General features: G+C 53.1%; 6 protein-coding genes across 6 annotated transcripts; 1 reads left to right on the forward strand and 5 right to left on the reverse strand.

Annotated features, from left to right (window-relative positions):
- Window positions 1–332: 332 nt before the first annotated feature.
- On the reverse strand, window positions 333–3,293 carry EsH8_VII_000448 (uncharacterized protein; the record flags this gene model as incomplete). Its single annotated transcript, XM_083270581.1, has 3 exons — window positions 333–422; window positions 466–953; window positions 2,303–3,293. The coding sequence occupies 3 exons, from the start codon at window positions 3,291–3,293 to the stop codon at window positions 333–335; spliced, it is 1,569 nt and encodes a 522-aa protein (XP_083128138.1).
- Window positions 3,294–4,619: 1,326 nt separating this feature from the next.
- Window positions 4,620–6,350, reverse strand: EsH8_VII_000449 (uncharacterized protein; the record flags this gene model as incomplete). The annotated part of the gene is made up of 1 exon (XM_083270582.1): window positions 4,620–6,350. The coding sequence occupies one exon, from the start codon at window positions 6,348–6,350 to the stop codon at window positions 4,620–4,622; it is 1,731 nt and encodes a 576-aa protein (XP_083128139.1).
- Window positions 6,351–9,418: 3,068 nt separating this feature from the next.
- On the forward strand, window positions 9,419–9,973 carry EsH8_VII_000450 (uncharacterized protein; the record flags this gene model as incomplete). The annotated part of the gene is made up of 1 exon (XM_083270583.1): window positions 9,419–9,973. The coding sequence occupies one exon, from the start codon at window positions 9,419–9,421 to the stop codon at window positions 9,971–9,973; it is 555 nt and encodes a 184-aa protein (XP_083128140.1).
- A 925-nt stretch (window positions 9,974–10,898) lies between these two features.
- Window positions 10,899–12,602, reverse strand: EsH8_VII_000451 (WSC domain-containing protein; the record flags this gene model as incomplete). The annotated part of the gene is made up of 1 exon (XM_083270584.1): window positions 10,899–12,602. One exon carries the CDS (start codon window positions 12,600–12,602, stop codon window positions 10,899–10,901), a length of 1,704 nt encoding a protein of 567 aa, XP_083128141.1.
- Window positions 12,603–13,217: 615 nt separating this feature from the next.
- On the reverse strand, window positions 13,218–14,679 carry EsH8_VII_000452 (uncharacterized protein; the record flags this gene model as incomplete). Its single annotated transcript, XM_083270585.1, has 2 exons — window positions 13,218–13,280; window positions 13,372–14,679. The coding sequence occupies 2 exons, from the start codon at window positions 14,677–14,679 to the stop codon at window positions 13,218–13,220; spliced, it is 1,371 nt and encodes a 456-aa protein (XP_083128142.1).
- Window positions 14,680–15,829: 1,150 nt separating this feature from the next.
- EsH8_VII_000453 (nicotinate phosphoribosyltransferase) lies at window positions 15,830–17,451 on the reverse strand (the record flags this gene model as incomplete). Its single annotated transcript, XM_083270586.1, has 3 exons — window positions 15,830–15,962; window positions 16,125–17,184; window positions 17,256–17,451. 3 exons carry the CDS (start codon window positions 17,449–17,451, stop codon window positions 15,830–15,832), a joined length of 1,389 nt encoding a protein of 462 aa, XP_083128143.1.
- Between the last annotated feature and the right edge of the window lie 963 nt (window positions 17,452–18,414).

Here is an 18,414-nt window from a genome sequence, read left to right on the forward strand (position 1 = left end):
ATTCCTGAGAAGATCATGAGTGGGAATCGCAAGAAATGACACCATTGTTGAGAAGCAGCTTGCTAATGCTGCTGATTCTGGCGGTGTTGCTAATGGATGGAAGGTCGAAAATCCATTTTGAGCGTAATCAGGTCAAGTAGCACTGAGGTTCCATGCGTGCAGTCGATGGTATAGACACCGTGGTACGCATGTCCGTGCGTCGAAAGAGGTCAGAGAGAGTCTTTCAAGAGGACATTGATTTCGCACTTAGCTGTATCAATGTTTTGACAACATCGATGTGACCACTGCGACAAGCTCCTCCAAAATGGTTCTGTACCAAATGTCCAACGCATTTACTTCTGCGCCAGCGCCAAGCAGAAGTCGATAGACCATTTCATGTCCTGCTTCAGATGCAAATCGAAGCGCAGTCCATTGGCGAGGCCCTTTTGAATGTACATTGGCACCATTGGCAAGCAGAAGGCTCACAATTCTCTCATGGCCTCTGACTGCAGCTGCGAGAAGTGCATAGTGGTATTGCCCGCCCCACTCGTTGACATCGACCGAATATGACAGCAGCGCCTCGACATCCACAGTCATTCCATAGAAACATGCATAATAGCGGCATGAGGCAACGTAGATTACTCCTGAATCCAAAGGCTCTGCGCAAAAGACGTCTGGGCTGAGAACCCGATACCAATTCTCATAGGCAACCTTGTTAAATAAGAAAAGGTTGAGAATTAAGGTATCGATCTCCGCATTCTTGACAGGTGGTCGCGCTGCTGCATGGCCAATCCATGATTGCGCACTATATTTGGCAAAAGAAAATGCCTCTTCGATATCCGTCTTTGTCATTTCTTCGTTTATCTGCGAAAGATATGCCACGCAAATTTTGGCAAGGAATGCTCTGGAAGAGCTTACTTCCATTTTCTGTCGCAGCTTCATCTGCAGCCGATCAGACGTGGGAAACTCCTTTACTGAAAAGTGAGCAAGCCGAACTTCTATCAACTCTTTGGATCGAGTGTTCTTTTCCTTGTATTTTCTCTCCTTGTGAACTCGCTGTAGGATCACTAGGCTGGGACAGTATTGAAAGATCTCGTATGGCCAGGGCATCCTGTTTGCTGGATCAAATGTGGGAGGTACAGTAGCTGTGTTCACCGCAAGAGCGTCAACCAGCTCATCTAGAGTAAGCGGTCTGTCGGAAAAGGCGAGGAACCGAAGAATTGTGACTGCATTGGACTTTTTACTTTCGGGGATGCCTTGAATCATACGTTGATAAGTCGCATCAAGACCCCTGGGTAATGAGGACAGGGTTTCTTTAAGGCTTTGAGGGTCGAGGCAATCAACCAAAGAGTCAAGTTGACAGGCCGCCCAGCGAAACCTAGACGTTTCCAGTCATTATTTACAGTTGTAACATAATAAATTGGGCTGGTAGACTTACATGCCATCAACCTGACTCATTAATGTAGACTTAATCTTGTCCAAAATATCTATCCTGTCACGCCATCTGTTAAACCCCCCACTCCGTTTGAGTTGATATTCAATGTAGGATTCAATGTCCTGATGGATAAGACACTGTTGAAGCGGTATAGTTTCTCCGATTTGGACCCATCGGGAGAATGCCGAATCGATGACCTGTTCGACCCTACTTGTCACAAGTATATGGGTATGCTTCAAAGTGACCTTCCTCAGAGCTTCAATGAATGCCAGTATCCCTTGGGTAAATGAGCCTTCCATAGTAGTAGACTCATCTAGAGCATCGATGACAACCCAAAATCGGCTGGATTGGGTCAAAATTCGTACAAGACAGTCGTAAAGTTGTGTCTGTGTCGGTTGTTGTCCCTTGATGTCTGTCGTAAGTTCCTTCCATAACGCTCGCACGCATATCTTAGCTTCCTCGCTTTTCCAGTAGCATTGGCTAATGAGTGAACGAAGAAGACTGTCAAGGGTTGGCTTCGTCTCGTCGTCGAATTGAAAGTAGAAATACACGAGATCTGCGGATGAGTGACAACTTCGAAGGTCGTCTATCACGGTTGAGCTGAGCACTGTCTTTCCACATCCTGCAATACCCGAGAGCCATAGAAAAGATCCCACCGTGTTCTTCCAGTTCTTGTATCTCTGATCATTCAGAAACCAAGCACCAGTCCCCTCGTGGCGACTCTGCCGAACGGCATTGTGCTTGTTTGAGGGGTTTGACGCTCCAAGCCAAGCAGTTATCTCTTCATCCTGCCGATCACTAGTAATAACATCTCTTATTTGCAGAACGACATCCTGCACTTTGATTGATCAGAAAAAAATTTCAGTGAGGTCACGAATGTTAACGTACCTGACTCAATAACCTCGGCTATTTTCTTCTCTGCCTCGACCCTACTCGGATGTATACGCCGCAGGATGTCCGCAGCATAGACGGCAGCTGTCATTGAAGCGTATCCATGCCAATTGTCGTTTTTATGGGTATCGGAATAGTCGCAGATGCCCCGGATCACGAGGCAGGGGAAATGGTTCATCAGTCCCGCGGCTTCCATCTCAAAACAAAGAACACCTCTCTCGGTTGCCAAATGGTCTCGGACAGTCGCATCCTTCATCAGTTGATTTGCAGATGCTATGAGGCCGTAGTGGATGGTCGGGTCATCATCTCCCTCGTCTTCGTCTCTTTGCTTTCGTGGGATGATCTTTCTGGGGTCTACGCCGCATGCCTCCATGCAAGCACCAGAATCAGCAGGATGAATAACTTCAGAGCGGTAGAGCAAATCTGTGCTGATATCCGGCCTTGCGTACTTCCTGAGTCTTTTGTTTTTTTCAATGATCTTGTTGATGGTCTCTCGAATGTTGTGGCCATTGCATTCATAATCCGCTTGTAGGCTGGCGACTGCCGCCCGTATAGCGACGGGGGGTTGGTCGAGATGTTTCGTGTACTGGAAGTTTCGCTCCTGGATTGTTTTGCCAAAGTCATATTCAAAAACACCGCTATAGCCATTCCGCGGCGCGCTGACGACAACGTCGCCAAGTCGTATGTCGTTCTTTGAGGTCGGGGCACCACCCCCAATACCCACCATCAGGCCGATCCTGATGTTGGGGAACGTGTGTAGCATGTCTCTAGCTACTGCTGTGGCTTGACTAAGTCCATATTCGCCGTCAGGAAGTACAGCAATAGCGACGTTATGCTTATGGATCCGGCCCAATGCATAGCTGTTATTGTCCCGTTCAGCAATGTATTCTGGCGGATCGTGCTTCTCATCTAATAGAACCTGTGCTGCAACGAATTCTGTTTTAATTGCACAAATCCAGCCGACAGTATAATTCTTGGGGTCGGCCATTGCTAGGGTATAGCGGGAAAATGCTAGGGCTTTGATGATCGTATTGTAAGCATATCAACATTGGTAGAGAAGCGTTCGTGCGATCGCACCGAGTTCCGGAACGGAGTTGGTAAATGTTTAGAAGGAAAAGAGAATTAGAGTATGCGTAAGCCCTTTTATTTGACAAGGCCCTGACTTACAGTACTTGTAGCTTGCATGGTTGCACGGTTGCATTGTTGCATGGGATATCAGTGAGCGGGACCGCTGAATTACCCATCATTGGATAGACTAGCTAATGGTGCGAATTGAGAAATGAATGAAACGATTGATTAGGCAGCCCTGGTATTCTCAACAAATAAAAAGGTGTTTCGCGTCCCGCACAAACCGTTGGCGCAAGCCTACTTGCCCCGCTCAGCTTGAAAAGGCAATGTTAGGCCCACCGCTAGCTCTGGCCCAGTTCTGCTTCCGTAACGAGGTCATTACCTCAGTTAACATGAATCTATATGGGCTGGGTTTTTTTCTTTCAGTTATTGGAAAATGGAACACTGATAAATGAAGATTTCCAACTCAAATCATCCGAAATAAACACGTTAGAGATGGTCGTAAATTCCGATTGATTTTATTCCGGATTCTCGAAAGCTGTTGAACGACATAAGCTTCATAGACAAGGCCTCAATTATTAAAATCTCCACTATATTGCTACTCAGTATCTGTTGTACCCCCAAGAATTCATGTGCCTTGCATTTCACTCAGAGCGTGCTTGACAAGCAGGAGTCACATAATATTCCTCCAAAGGCCAACTTTCTGGTGAGACTATTTCTATAAACCTCATTCACTTTCGATTCGTAATTGAGCATCCATGTGATCTCACAAAAGTCTGGAGAACCTGGGATGCTTTCTATGTAAATTAAATAGTGGAAACATATTACGATATTGCGCCGTAAGGAAATAATGGTCAATCTCACTCGTTACGCTCTTGTTTGAATCCGTGCCTATAGTTTCAGTATCGAAGTATATTATTCAGTATCTACCCGACAAAAGAAACCGGCTGCACTGGCAACCTGTTTCAAGACTTCTCTCTCCAACGACGTCGATCGCGAAAATCGAACAGGCCTTGATCAAGGCATGCCAAACCAACCTCGTGAGTACAAGTATATCCGGTACAATCGCACAGCGAATAGCGAGCGCACCTATGCATTTCTTCCGTGACTGAGATTGGTTCATATTACTTTGAATCTGCAGTAAGAAATAACCCAATTGCATGCACTTTCTAGTGTAAGACATCTAATAGAAGCGGCAGAGAAGAAGTTCTTACCTTGGTCGAGTTGACGTGTAGCTTTCCCGTTGTCAGATGATACATATCGTCGTCCTTCCCTTCTGGCGAAACCAATCTAGATCCACCTTTTCAGCTCTTCTTTCTTTCTGGACATTATGTTCGCGGTGATCAAAGTTGAAGTAGCCCAGTCTTTTAGACGGGTTGCTGCCGTTGCAACTGAGGATGATTCCGTAAGATTTCATGAGGTCCTTGACGTTCGCGCGGATTTCCAAGAATTTTACTCTCGATTCTGGCTGTTCTTCAACATCCCAGATCACTTGGACTGGCAGTGCAGTAGCCTCAGCCTTGAGTTGTTGGCGGCCAGTACCAATGGGAGACCTGCTTCGATGGCTTCGATCGCCTGTCTGGTGGGTTTGCGGGGGTGAACGGGATCTGTTCCGAGCATCCGTCTCCGAGGTTCGGGAGGTCCGATGTGCCTCGCTGACCGAAGCACACTCTACAAAGTTTTTTTCATCCCAGTATGCCTCGGGAGCATATCCATTGATAATCAACTGCCCCCCTTTAACGTTCTTGAAAGGGTGCGAAGACGACATAAGCTCGACGGTGCACTCGACGACTTCCAGGGTGTATTGATTCCAATCAAGGTAATTGTAGTCACTCCACATGATTTTTGACGGTATCGCAGCCCATGACCACGACGGTGCTGATATTATACTAGTTGATCCACCAGGCACAGAGTCGTTTTTAGTGTTGTTTTTTTCGATCCTCTTATCTTCGGCGCTCTTGTCTTCTTTGCTCTTATCTTCGGCGCTCTTGTCTTCGGAGCTCTTGTCTTTGGTGTCGTCGTCTTTTGTGTTGTCGTCTAGACACCATAAGAGTTGTCTGTGTATATCATCCATCCAGATGCCGGCTTTGTACTGCGATGAATCCCACCGAATAGCTTCCGAGAAACTTTCGGCTGTCTGTTCGAATGGAACCAGCTTATCAATCAGGTGCCTGGTGCTGCGGGCAGAGTATTCAGTAACCAACTTTATCCACTCTGTCAGGAGCATCTCAGGAGCCTCCTCCGGAGTGGACGAGAGCATGTTTGCGAATATTGAGCCGTCAAAGGAGGATGTGGTCTGGATTTCGTCTGAGAATGAAAGAACGCCAACGTCGCTATCGGCACCAGCCTGCTCATAGCATCTCCATGTAACTCGCTCGAGCTCGAATCGTAATATACGCAGCGCTCTTTTGCTTTCTGGGTGCGCCCAGCACCTCATGTCAAGCGGCTCCGGTTTCTTTTCGAACTCCCGTTCAATAAGACGTACACGGTCGCGTTCTATGTTTTCTCCGTCTATCAAAGTGATGGGAAGGTCGTATTCTTTATGCCGTAGATCCCGAGGTTCCAAGAATCCAGCATTGCTATTCGCTGCGGAAGCGGCTGCTATGACAATGGTTGCTCTTGCATAGAAGCCACGCATATCGTCCAGTATCCTTTCGAGATCTTCTTTTCGGTCCTGCAGGATGCAGATAGCGTCTACCCACAGATATCGCAGCTGGAGGGCTCGGGTAACCTTGGCAGCGTCCTGGATTGTCTTGGGGAAGTCAGAAAGAGAACATCCGACCAGGCGCTGCTGGATATTTTCCGATCCTGTTTTGTAGACATCTATTATCGCTGACTTCGGACCCCAGCAGTAACTCAAAATAGCGTAAGACATTTTCTCATCTTGGGCCATCTCTGTCTCTATTACGTGAATCTGGTCATCATCGCTGGTGCCCAGGTCAATCATGTACTTTGGTAGCTCAAAACGGGACTGCATCGATTGCCTGAGTTTGTTGCATTGTTTATGCTTCTTTTGACAATACTGCAGACATTTTCCCATCCAAAGTATGTTTTCTTCAGACATAGGTTTTGGGTTCGGTGGCCGGGTTTTGATGCAGCGAGCTGCTATGCCATTTTCTTTCAGTCTGTCAGTACCTAATCTATCAGCAAGGATGGCGATGCGACCCACCAGTCACGGGACAAGCGAGCAAGATTTTGTAGTAATACTCCGTAGGCCAACGACATATCCATATGCAATAAATAGTGCAGCGGCCCTCGCCTGGGCAAACGTCGATCTCTAGATCCGATTCGTATACGTCCCAATCAATAGGCGGGTCCGGAGAGGTACCAGAGTTAGCCCAACGTATCTGCGACTCGAGTTGATCCAACCGCGCTTTCAGGAAACAGCATCCTGCTACAGCGGAGTATTTCACCCTTGCGTAGGAGAGGCTGATGGTTGTTTTATTATCCCCCGGCTTAAGCTTAAGACGAGGACACAGCGAGCATGAATGGGGAGGCTCTTCACTCCCGATTGAGGACGCATCCGAGGAGTCCATCGGACCGTCGCTTGATGGTGCAATCCCAAACACGCCGTTTTGATGGATCCGGGCTCGAATCGGATTCTCGAGTTGTATTGAAAACATATCCTGTCACGATCATCTATCGTCAGGAGGAGTAACTGGTTGAAGAGTGGCAAAGACGGAAAGTGCAGCACGACGTGACGCGACGCGACGCGATATCAGGAACTCTGATATTGACAGGCAGGAAACTCTGCGGGGTATCCGGGTTGGGGCTGCACCCAACTAATATACTCGGGGCCAAACCAAGACCACCTCTGGCGAGAGCCTGATTTCTCAGACAGAAAACGGCCACCGATCCAAGAATTAAAAAGACCAGCCAATCTGATTGTCGGCCGACCGTTCGTAAAACGGTAGTCCACAGTTGGCGAGCAGCCGGGTTGGGCCAACTCGGCTGCATACAGCCGGCATATCTGCCTGACGCAGCCTGCTTCCCCCACCCACATCGAACGGGCAGCGTTGGACCTGTTGCCGACTCTACCCTGCCAGGCTGGCGAATTAGATGGGAAGCTTATACAATATAGTGACACTGCAGCGTTTCTTCCTTGAACACCTACGGTGACACCGATGCGGTCGGTCGGGGACGATGAAGGCCCGAGCCTGGTTGCATAGCCAATTGGGGAACGGGACAACGAGAAACCAATAATTTCAACGCGAATCACCAGAAACACAGTGTATGCTTCTCTTGACATACTGCGGATTGTGGTAATAGTTCTGGGGAGCTCGCGAATCGATTCCTTGGTCCCATCCGTATCTCATACAGCCCTCAAACCATCGGAGCGGCTCCGACCCAGCCGTGCTCCGGTCTCCACTAAAGCCGAGTGCCGGCGCCGGGCGTGGTCGCACACCCGCACTCGACTAGCCCGCCTATGCCGGGTCCGAAGGCAACCGGGGAATGCATACTCCAGCAACACCCCCCAAATGCGAACCCCCCGGGAAGCCGGCACCGACTTCCTTATTGAAAAAGTTCACTGAACCACGCCACAAACCCTTGCGAATTCGGCCCGCCCGGGGGGGAGAAGGGAGCGCGCGATGCACGCGCAACATCAGCAGCCCCGCCTCTTGTGTCACATACGTTACCCAACCAACCTCCAAAAAAGCAACATCCCCCGTCGACCGCACGAAAAATGCCATCCAAAGGTCGCTCGCCCGTTCCCATCGCCCAGGCAGGCAGGCAATTCACATGATCCCCCCTCCCCCCAGCCCGAGCCACCAAAGCCGTTCGCTGCACCGCCGGGGCTCAGCTACGGCAGCTAAGCAGGAGACAGCGCCGAACCTTACAAACAAGCCCAGGCGGGGATGGGGAGGGGGAGGAGTCTCAGGCGCCGCCCGCCCCCCCATCTCCCTCGAAACCCGCCGCGTCCTCGTAGTTGGGCCACCCAGAAAAATTCTTACAGCCTTTCCTTCCAACTCCTCCGCGCGCCAACGCCCAGCGCTCGCGGTCCACGGGGACCGGTTCACCCAGCAAATATGTGGACGGATGGCCGCGGCACGGGTGGGATGCAAAAACGGGCCCCCCAGCTGCTGCTTTCCCCATGTCTCTATGTAAACCACCCCTCCACTAACGGCCAAGAAGAAGAAGAAGGGAAAAAAGGAAGCGTGGTGGCACAGCAGGGCCGGCCGCCTCCCCCGACCAGCAAATCAACCCCATGTCGTGTCCCCCCGTTGCCCGGCAGCCCCCCCGCCGGTGGCTGTGTGCCACTTTTCAGCTCCCTTGCGTTGGATGCGGCGACGGACTCCTTCTAGTGCACTCTGTCTGTACCCGGGAGACAGCGAAGGAAAAAAAATCTCCACACAAAGACCTTGGAAGAGGCAGACCCCACAGGCTTGGAGACATGCCATTACGGGGGATCGGCGGCGGGCGCTGCCCAATCAGCGGCGCCAATATTAACAGCCGAACTGCCGGGCTTGGCTGGCCGCGGGAAGTTTTGCAGGAGCTGCTGCTGAGCTAGGGGGGGCGGGCTTGCTAGGCACTGCCGGGGTGGTGGTGGAGGGCTGTTTTCACACGTCAGACTGGGGCTCCCGTCAGGATCCAAGAGGAGCTCTAGGGAATCTCGTGTTGATGTGTTTGATGCAAACAATGGAGCGTTCATATCAGGGGGGGTGTAAGGTAGGCAGGGAGGGAGATAGAAAATCAGGGAAAAAAGAAAAAAGGCGTTTCTCTTGTGTTTTTGTCTTGTAAAACAAAAAGCCACCGTCTTCCCACCCTCTCTCTCTCTCTCCCTGCCATCCTCAATATCGTTGTCGCAAATTCCACAGTTTTCCCATCCACTTTCCACGCTCTTCGCGATCCCCTCGACGCCCTCCCCCGCCACCCCTTTGCTCTCGTCGTTGAACAAAACAGCTGGTATAGCTACTTCTCTGCCGACCGCAAACTACATCAAACAAAAACCTCACAGCCAAAGGGAAACTATCTCGATCCCCAAAACCAAACCCCCCTTTCTCGAAAACAAATCAAAATAAAACCTCGCCAATAACCGCAGCAAAGATGTCCTCAGTCGCAACCACAACCGGCTCCGCCGCCGCGGCCCCCTCGTCCACAAACACCTGCACCTCCAACCTCTACGACACCCCGAGCCAGGACCGCGTCTGCGCGATGCCCTACGGCGGCAACCACACCGACATCATGTCCGCCTGCTGCAAGGACGCCGACGTCGTCGCCTACTACGACAACTGCGGCCTCTACTGCCTCGCCCTCGACCAGTCCATCAAGGACCTGCAGGCCTGCCTCTTCGACCATGGCGCCGGCTGGACCGAGGTCTTCTGCCGCGACAACGGCAACGTCAACGCCAGCGCCACTGCCACCGGCAACTCCCAGCCCCCCTCGTCCGCTAAGGCCAGCATCGTCGCCAGCGGCGGCGGTGGCAAGGACGGCGCGAGCGGCACGGCCGGCGGCTCCAGCGGCGGCGCCAGCTCCAGCCCCACCTCCTCCCCCAACGCCGCCCCGGCCGGCCTGCACGCCCCGGCCGGCGTCAGCACCCTCGGTCTGACCATCGGCGCCCTGCTCCTCTCCGCCGCCACTTTCGGCGCTCTCCAGATCTAAGAGTGGAAGGTTATCTTTTTTTACTTCTTTCGAAAAAGCAATTTCAAGCGATGAGAAAGGACATTAACGCCTGGGCATTGCGGGGAGAAAAGGGGCCCCTTCAAGCCCCGGGGCCAACTGGACTGGACCGGACTACTGCTGGCAGAGCCCGACGAGGCAACGGCCGACCGGTATAATGAATTTTGGATCATGAGTGCCCTTTTCATCTATCCACACCTCAGAAACATCACGCGACACTCGGTAATCACGGCGGCACAGTCAAAAACACCTTGCGGGTTGAAACACTGGCAGGACAATAGGGGGAAAGCATGTGGCAATCATCCTGCGTTCAGCGCGGAGATTGCATTTGGACTGTATTTACAATTAACAAGGCATAATGGAATAATAACAAAATCAACATCATCTTCTTCGGCCCAATGTGAAGTGCAGGTGCTTCAGCTAGCCAGCCACAGCCCCTCCGACGGGTCTTGTAAGCTGACTGGCGCACCTCACTCGCCAACCAAGTCTCACCTTAGATACCCGGCTTATTCAAACTGACATGATTGAATGCCGGCAATGTCTTCAAACACACCAACAAAATCCCTGCAAACTTTTCCGGCTTCCTTGGCAGAAGCCCCAAAAGACTGACCATGCTCTGCCATCGGCCAGCGCAAACGTCGAAAGCTTTGGCACCTCATTCAACACACGGCATATGAAGGCAATCAGCCTGTCTCAAGTGTGCCCTCGCATTATCAACAGAGAAAGGAGAAGAGGCTAACATGCAAAGTCATGTTTGATTACATTATCTGAATTCAGGCGGTATCGCATGCCATTGCCTGTCCTTTCAAGCCCTTCAAGAACCCCTATACTGACAACCCCACCATCAATGGTCGTAATTCATATATCACGGTAACGTTGAGATAACATCTGATTCTTTCCCTTAAAATCATGTCTCTATGACGACGCAATCGCCGCCATATCCATCTGCTTCATCCCCACAGTTGACACCGTCGAACTTTGCGGCCGCACGCCGTCCTATGATACCACTCCGCTTCATGCTCCGGCTTACCACTTCCCTCTTCTCGGAACCATATTGAGCAAGTCCAGCGGTTAGGATGACAGGACCCGGGCCCATCAATGGCACACCACCAGAGCCGGTATCAAGGGCACCAGCGTTGCCAGACGCCCCAGAGTCCCTTGCTCCCAGGCCGCTGCCATATCCACCGTCGGGGTCTCCTTTTGGAATAGAGTTAATTATGCTCTGAATGAGCGATGACACGTCGATCTGTAGCTGTGTTGGAGGATTGGGCGAGGCTGGAGGCGTGACGCCAGTCTGGGGTTTCCCTGCGGGGGCCGGTGTTGGTTGAGCTTGAGCAGGTGTTGCCGGAGGTCCAGCTGGGCCTGGTGCTTGAGAAGGGGACGAGGGGTTTCCGGAAGCGCCCGCATTTCCAGCACCATTGCTAGCATCATCATCAGACGGCATACTCAATGCTTGACCACTGGCACTGTAAACGGTGACAGCCCAGTCACCTCCGCAAATGTCAGTGGGACGACCGTCACAGACCTCATTGCACTGTTCTTCCGGGATGCGTTCGGCAAGCTGGAATGCGTTGCCACACCAGCACTCCTTTCCGTACTCAGTACCCGCGAGCCTAAAACCCTTTGAGGCGCAGTGTATGATGCACTTCTCATTGGACATGTTGCCGGCAAAGTAGTTGGATGGATCACAGTCGAGAGTTCGAATGGGAGAGTCCTTGAAACAGCCGAGATACTCCCAGCCAGAGACCTCAGGAGCAGGCTTGGGAGCGGTGCTGCTTGGAGATCCATTTCCAGATCCAGCACCCGGGTTTCCGGAACCCGCACCTCCGTTGTTTGTAGGCGCTGAAGTCGAGGGGACACTGTTGCCCGGCGCGCCATTGCTGCTCGGTGCTCCTTGGCCGGACCCAGCGCCTGAGCCCGATCCATTGCTGGCACCGCCGTTAGGCGGCCCTGCGGGGGGTGCACCGTAGTCAGGCGGAGGACTGCCAGTGCCTGAGCCATTCCCAGAACCGTTGCCGGAATTGCTGGGCGATGGGCCAGTAGTTGGGTTACCTGAGCTGCTGCCCGGACCATTGCTGGAAGGGCCACCATTTGCGGGAGAGCCATTGTTAGAACCATTGTTGGTCTCAACAGGATGGCCATTTCCAGGATTGCCACCTGAGCCAGCCGTATTTGTAGGCTGACTGCCAGCTGCCGTCGAGCAACTTGCTGGTGCGACATTGCCAGAGCCATTGTTCGCGGTGCCACCATTCCCAGGGGATGCCCCATTGCCGCCAGAACCGTTGCCGGCACCGGTTGCTTGATCATTTGACGTAGTATTGTTTCCGTCGGAACCATTGCTTGGAGTGCGAGTAGGCTGAGAGCCATCCGCTGTGGTGCAAGTTGACGACGCACCGTTAGGAGAGCCACCACTTCCAGTGTCCCCCTTGCCGGAGCCTCCATTGTCGTCATCCCCGTTTCCGGAACCATTTCCAGAGCCGTTGCCATTACCGTTGCCATTACCATTGCCGTTTCCGTTGTCATTTCCAGGCCCAGTCGGCTGGGGAACGACGAAAGCAGTGACGGTTGTGATGATGACGATGGGAGGGCCATTTGTGCCTGCAGGTGCCATGCCATTGGTGTCAGGAGCACAGTACCAACCGCCCTTGCAGTGGTAACAGGGCCAGCCCATACCACAAGGTGCAGGCTGCATTGGAGTTTCTTGAGGGGGGCAAAACCAGCCATTGAGACACTCCGAGCATGAGTAGCCCCGGTTTGGGCAGGGGCATGAGCCAGAAGGCGGCTTGGAGGGAGATGCCGGGCATGCGGGACATTGGACAACAGCAGGACAATCGGAAATGGGAATGACCGGCGTGCCTGGTAGGTTGTTTCCCCCAGGTACAGGGTTTTGTTCGTCGCCCGCTCCAAAGATTGAGCCCCCGGATTGAGAAGTCGAAGGTGGTGCCTGGCTGCTTCCACCATTGGAGATTACAGCGCTTGGCACTGAAGCAGGCGGTGCAACGAGGATGGTCAGGGTAGTCTGAGGGTTGGCTGCCGGACCCGATGGAGATGGGGCAACGGGGGTGCCGACATTCTGCTGACTGGAAGGTTGAGAAGCGCCGGTAGTTGGAGGTTTTACTGGACAGACATGTTAGCCTAGGAAAAAAAGACAGTCCAGATGTCGACGTACCCGATGCAGGGTTTGACGCAGCATTTGGGGATTGTGCGACAGGCTGAGTCTGGCCTGCTAGAACCGGACTTTGCGGTTGGCCGTTGTTGCCTTGGTTTCCAGATCCACTTTGGCTTGAAGCTGTATTAACAGGGGATTTGGTATTGGCACCTGTTAATTGAGGCGTAGATGACGATGGGCTAACTAATCGGGGGGGTCCAACGGAACTGACTGTTGTGGGCATGCCTGAAGGAACTGCAGGATTCGAAACAGGAAGAGCGGCTGCTGATGTGGTCCGAGGCGCCGCAGGGGATGGGGTTATGGAACAGGGAACAGCAAGGAATGTAGGAGTATCATTGGCAATTTTGACAACAGTGCATAGCTTTCCTTCGAAAGCGAGATCGGAAGCTTGACTGGCAACAGCTCCACCAGAAATAGGGGCAGTGACTTGGCCGACTGCACTGGCGATAGAACCGAGAAGGCTGGGCACAGCACCAGTTAAGTCTCCAGGAAGCTGGGGCGCGCTTAGGCCACCAAGATTGACCGGAATTGTTGACGAGAGGGGCAACACAACCGAGACTGACTGAAGAATGTCGTCCAAGTTTGACATGACTGGGTTGATGGGTGGAACGGAAATAGCGATGGGGACCAGCGAGGGCAGAGGATTGGCAAGAGTTGCCGCGATGGCGTCAACAGCCGACGGCAAACCATTGGCAACAGAGGGTGCCTTATTGATTGCCGACGCTATAACGCCAGCCAATTCCGTGGGAATGTTGGTGATAACCGATATACCGTTGCCGAGAGCTGGGGTAACGTCGGGAAGGTGAAGTGGAAGTCCACCGCCAACTTGAGGTGTAGGAGAACTGGGACTTCCAGGCACGCCAGCAGCTGGGAGGATAGAGATAACGGCCGTTGGTGCAATGGAGCCAGCGTTTCCTCCAACACCAATGATGCTGTGAACGAGACTTTGAACAGGACTCAGGAGTCCACCAACGACAACAGACTGAGGTCCTTGGCCATTCTGGGTGCCAGCTGGGATGCTAGGAGTATTGCCGGGTTGAAGCAATGATTGGGCAACCACGGGCACGACCTTGGCCACGCTTGACACAACGTTGCCAAAGCCGACAACAGATGCAGCCGGAGCACCGACGCCTCCGAGGACTTGAGTCAGCGGGGCAACGACTTGCACAATGCTGGGAGGAATGATCTGGCCAATAACGCCGCCGAGGGGGCCTTGCTGCTGGTTGTTGGGAGTAGCCGGGGCAGCCGCAGGCAGAGGAGTGGAGATGACAGGTTGAGCAGGGCTAGCAGACGAGGTTGGTTGGCTGCCACCAAATAGGCCCCAGGGGAGACCGAATATCTGTCTGGCTTCGAGACCCGCGTTCCTTTTGGCCAGTCTGTCAAAGTGATGGCCATCCTGAATCGGTTGTGCTGCCTGGGAGACTGCAAAGACTGTGAGGAGAGCTAGTATGACGAGGGCTATGCCAACTGTCGTCTGGCTCTGCCGCTGCGAACGTCCGGAAGGACTGGAATGCCGCATGATGAAGGGTTGTGGCTAGAGTAGTAGCACGATAGAATGAGCGAGATGACAAGATGCGTTTTGTAGAGCACTGCCAGAGGAAATGAAGGTTCCAAAACTTGGGTTCCAAGAAAAACGAGCCAAAATTGAAGCGAGAGTGGTGTCGTAGTGAGAAGATTGAGACGTGTATGGAGAAGAGGATAAAGAGGTTGACGTTCGGGTTGGGGGGGAAGATATGGCTCGTTACGCTAGGCTCCATGATGCTACTTCCATGAACGGTACAGGCATTCAGGAAAGCGATACCCTGAGATGAGCCAGAGCATCCGCGGCTGCCACACAGAAGTGCGAGGATGGCCGTTCCTACTTCGCCAAGCATCCGCGAGGCAGGCAAAAAAGTATACTTCGTCGAGAGTAGACACTCCTGCCATTCTTTCGGCGCGTAAGCCTCCTTCTCAGATCCCAGAGATACCTGACATCTAATACCTGGACGTAACCTCCCTTCTTCGTCTCCCCCTTTGCTTAAAGCATACAACCTAGAGTTGGCAAGGCTTCGTGCACGCCGTTGCTCAAATTATCGAGACACACCTAGCAGTCGCTGCCACGAAGGGTATCCATGCTGGTTGCCGCGCAATTCAGATAATAAAAACACTCACCATCCCACGGGTCCTAAAATGGCAGTGCCGAGACCCTCTGGACGGGCACGGAGTGAAATTTCATTGCGAGAGGCGGCGTCAGAGAAACCCCTTCCATCAATCCAATGTGCGAGTGATGCGAGCCAGTACTTGTGCTGGTCTGGAGAACCCAATATCGTGGGAGCATGAGACGTTCCTTGACCGTCTCCCTCCAACCTCCTCAGCTGCTCAGTTGGGCGTTCAACCAAGCCTCACTAACTTATGTCTCGCTTTGGACTTGCGCCTTGCGAATTTTCTCGTCCTGATAAGAGTTCTCACGAGCTGCTTCTTCCGTGGATGGCTAACGCCGTGTTGAATCACTTATCAATAGGTATCTTGCAGAGTCTATACCAGATGGTCGTCATAGCATACGCCTTTCCGTGCGAATATGCCTCTCACTGCCGTGTCGTAATGTCTAGCTCCTCGTCATTCGATGGTCACCCCCTCGGTTAACGCCCGGATCTGTCGCCAGACAAGCTCTAAATGGCACTGTCCCAAGTCTATGCCTTGCCCTCGTCCTTGCCCCAGCGCTGGGTTTCGTCGCCGCCCTTCCACTCTTTCTCGACGTAGCCAAGCTCGCTCTTGACCTTGTTAACCGTCTGCTTGTCACCCGTGTTCTTGCCAATGTTGTCGCTGTAAGTTTCTGTAAGCATGGGACTTGAAATCGGCAACCGCAATCGCGATGAGGGCATGCGCATGACCCATACCGACTACGGCAGGGCGGGTTGCATGCTGCATAAAAGCCAAGGGTACCTTGTACGTCGTCAAGAACATGGAGGTATGGGGCAAACTGACCTAATCTTGATCGCCGGCTTGCCGTCTGCCGAGCTCAGCTTGATCACAATGTTCAATGGCACAGACTTGGTGCCCGTCTTCAGATGGGCAAAGTCATTTGTCAAGAACGTGCCAACACCAAACGTCGGCGTGAAGCCGGCCGCCTCCGAGATTTGCTTGTATTGCAAGCACTTGTCGATGTCGAGCGAGTCGGAAAAGACCATCGTCTTCTTATCCTTGATCCCCTGGCTGTCGTAGTACTGACGCAGCATCTTGACGTAGTCGGCTGGGTCACCCGAGTCCTGGCGCACGCCCTGGAAGAGCTCGGCGTACGTCTGGAACCTGCTGCCGTCGGCAGTCTTGAACTTGCTCTCGTCGCCGTCAATCGGGTGGACGGGTTGGCTGAAAGCCTTGAGGAAGTCCTGCGTGCCAAAAGTGTCGGTCAGGGCAATGCCGAGCTTACCTCCGAAGCAGCCGACCCAGTAGCGCAGCGCAAGCTCAGTGGCGGACTTGTAGTCGTTGTGGATGGCGGCGATGCCCATGAACCACTCGTGGGCGACGGTGCCGACCGGGGGGATGCCGAAGCGCATAGCCAGGTGGACATTGCTCGTTCCCGAGAGCTTGCCCGGCAGGCCCTTCTTCTCGGCCTCCTTGCTGGCCTTCACCAAGCCACGGAAGACGAGGGCTTGTGTGTGGTAGTCGCGCCGACGGCGGGTTCCGAACTCGGAGAAGGTGCATCCCGCCTCCAGCAGGCGCATACCCTTGTTGAATGCCTGCTCCTCCTGGCCCTCGTAGCTCCAGTCCGTGTCCATGAAGCGGAAGTATGCCTCGGAAGTCAGGGCAAGCAAGGGGATCTCGTAGAGAATCGTGTCGAGCCATGCGCCCTTGATCTCGACGTGCAGCTCGCCAATGTCGGAGTCGGCGCCCGTATCCTCGCCGACGGGTGTGAAGGTCGCGACAGCCTGCTCTCGCGGCCGCAAGCGGAACTCCTTGAGGAAGTGGATGTATTCATCGGACAGGTAATCGCAGTGCGTCTTCAGGAAGCGGTACTCGTCGTCGAGGAGGGAAATGTTGCCGAGCTCTGGTTGCGCGTGGTGAGTCAGTTCACGGGTCGGCGCCAATGGCGGGGTTGGAGGGGTCGGAGGGGCTCACTTTGGATCTGGTCTTGCAGCCAGTTGAATGCAGCTCTCGACAGCTTCTTCTCGGGGGTGCGGTTTGTGAAGGCGTAGGTAACAGGGACATCCTTGAAGTACTTGAAGACGGCGCATTGCATCGTCAGCTTGTAGAGATCGGTATCCAAGAAGGATATGACACCCTCAGGGAACGGCGAGGAGCTGTTGAAATCCATGGTTGCAGATTTTGGCGGAATTCTGGGCAAAAAAAAGTTGTCGTCGGTCGCCCGTGCAATGCGATGCGACGCAATGGAAGTTGTAGTCGGTTGCAGAGTGGTTTTGGAGAAGATTCTGCAGACTAGGTCGGAATCCGCGTGTCACAACGGCGCGATCGTGACAAAGCTTGGAGGGGGGTGGAGGGGGAGGGGTTGAAGGGAGGAGGATGACGAATCGGCGGGACTCGGCAGGCGAAAGATGGGAAGCTGCACGACACTAAGTCCCAGCTTGGCTGAGCCGATTGATAAGACTCTGGCTGATGGCAGGGGTGCGAAGGCCTCAATGCTATTTTAGTTGTTGCGTTTGAGAGTCAGACAGCGCAAGGAGGGGCTGAGAGGGCCGTGGGTTCCAGTTGTACCATCAGGGTCATTGAGTGGTGTTCCAAGGCTGGAGAGCGTCTGAGGTTGCCAATTTGTGGACACAAAGGGGGAGGGGGGGGATCCCATCTTTGCACATAGTCATGGTAAACAAAGAAGAAGAGCATCTCAGGTAATGGCCCGACGCCCGCTGAGCCAGGCTATCTACGGAGATGGCCGCATCGGATCATGGGCTCGGCGTCTTCCATAGAGGCAACGACCATTCCAGCGGTCCCGTCACTATCAAACCGTGCCGCGGCCGCTGCAGAAGGGTCTGGTCGGCCAACGCAGCCAATGACGCTGTGGTGACACTATTGGAATTCTTCTACTGTTGCGGAAGACGCCGTTGGACTTATGTAAGCAGACATTTCTCACATCGGGAGTGAAGTCGAGTCGAGTGCAACGAGGATGGGGCAGACTCGGAAGAATGAAAAAAAAAAAAAAAAAAAAAAATTAACAATAAACCCCAGATGATCTGCCATCAGGATCACCCAGTAAAGCAGGTTGCAGCGATGGATCATGCAGAATCCTGAACTGCAAGAAAAAGAAGCCTCCCTCCCCCTCCGA

Source organism: Colletotrichum jinshuiense, chromosome 7 (assembly GCF_051148585.1).
Source record: "Colletotrichum jinshuiense chromosome 7, complete sequence".
NCBI lineage: Eukaryota > Fungi > Ascomycota > Sordariomycetes > Glomerellales > Glomerellaceae > Colletotrichum > Colletotrichum jinshuiense.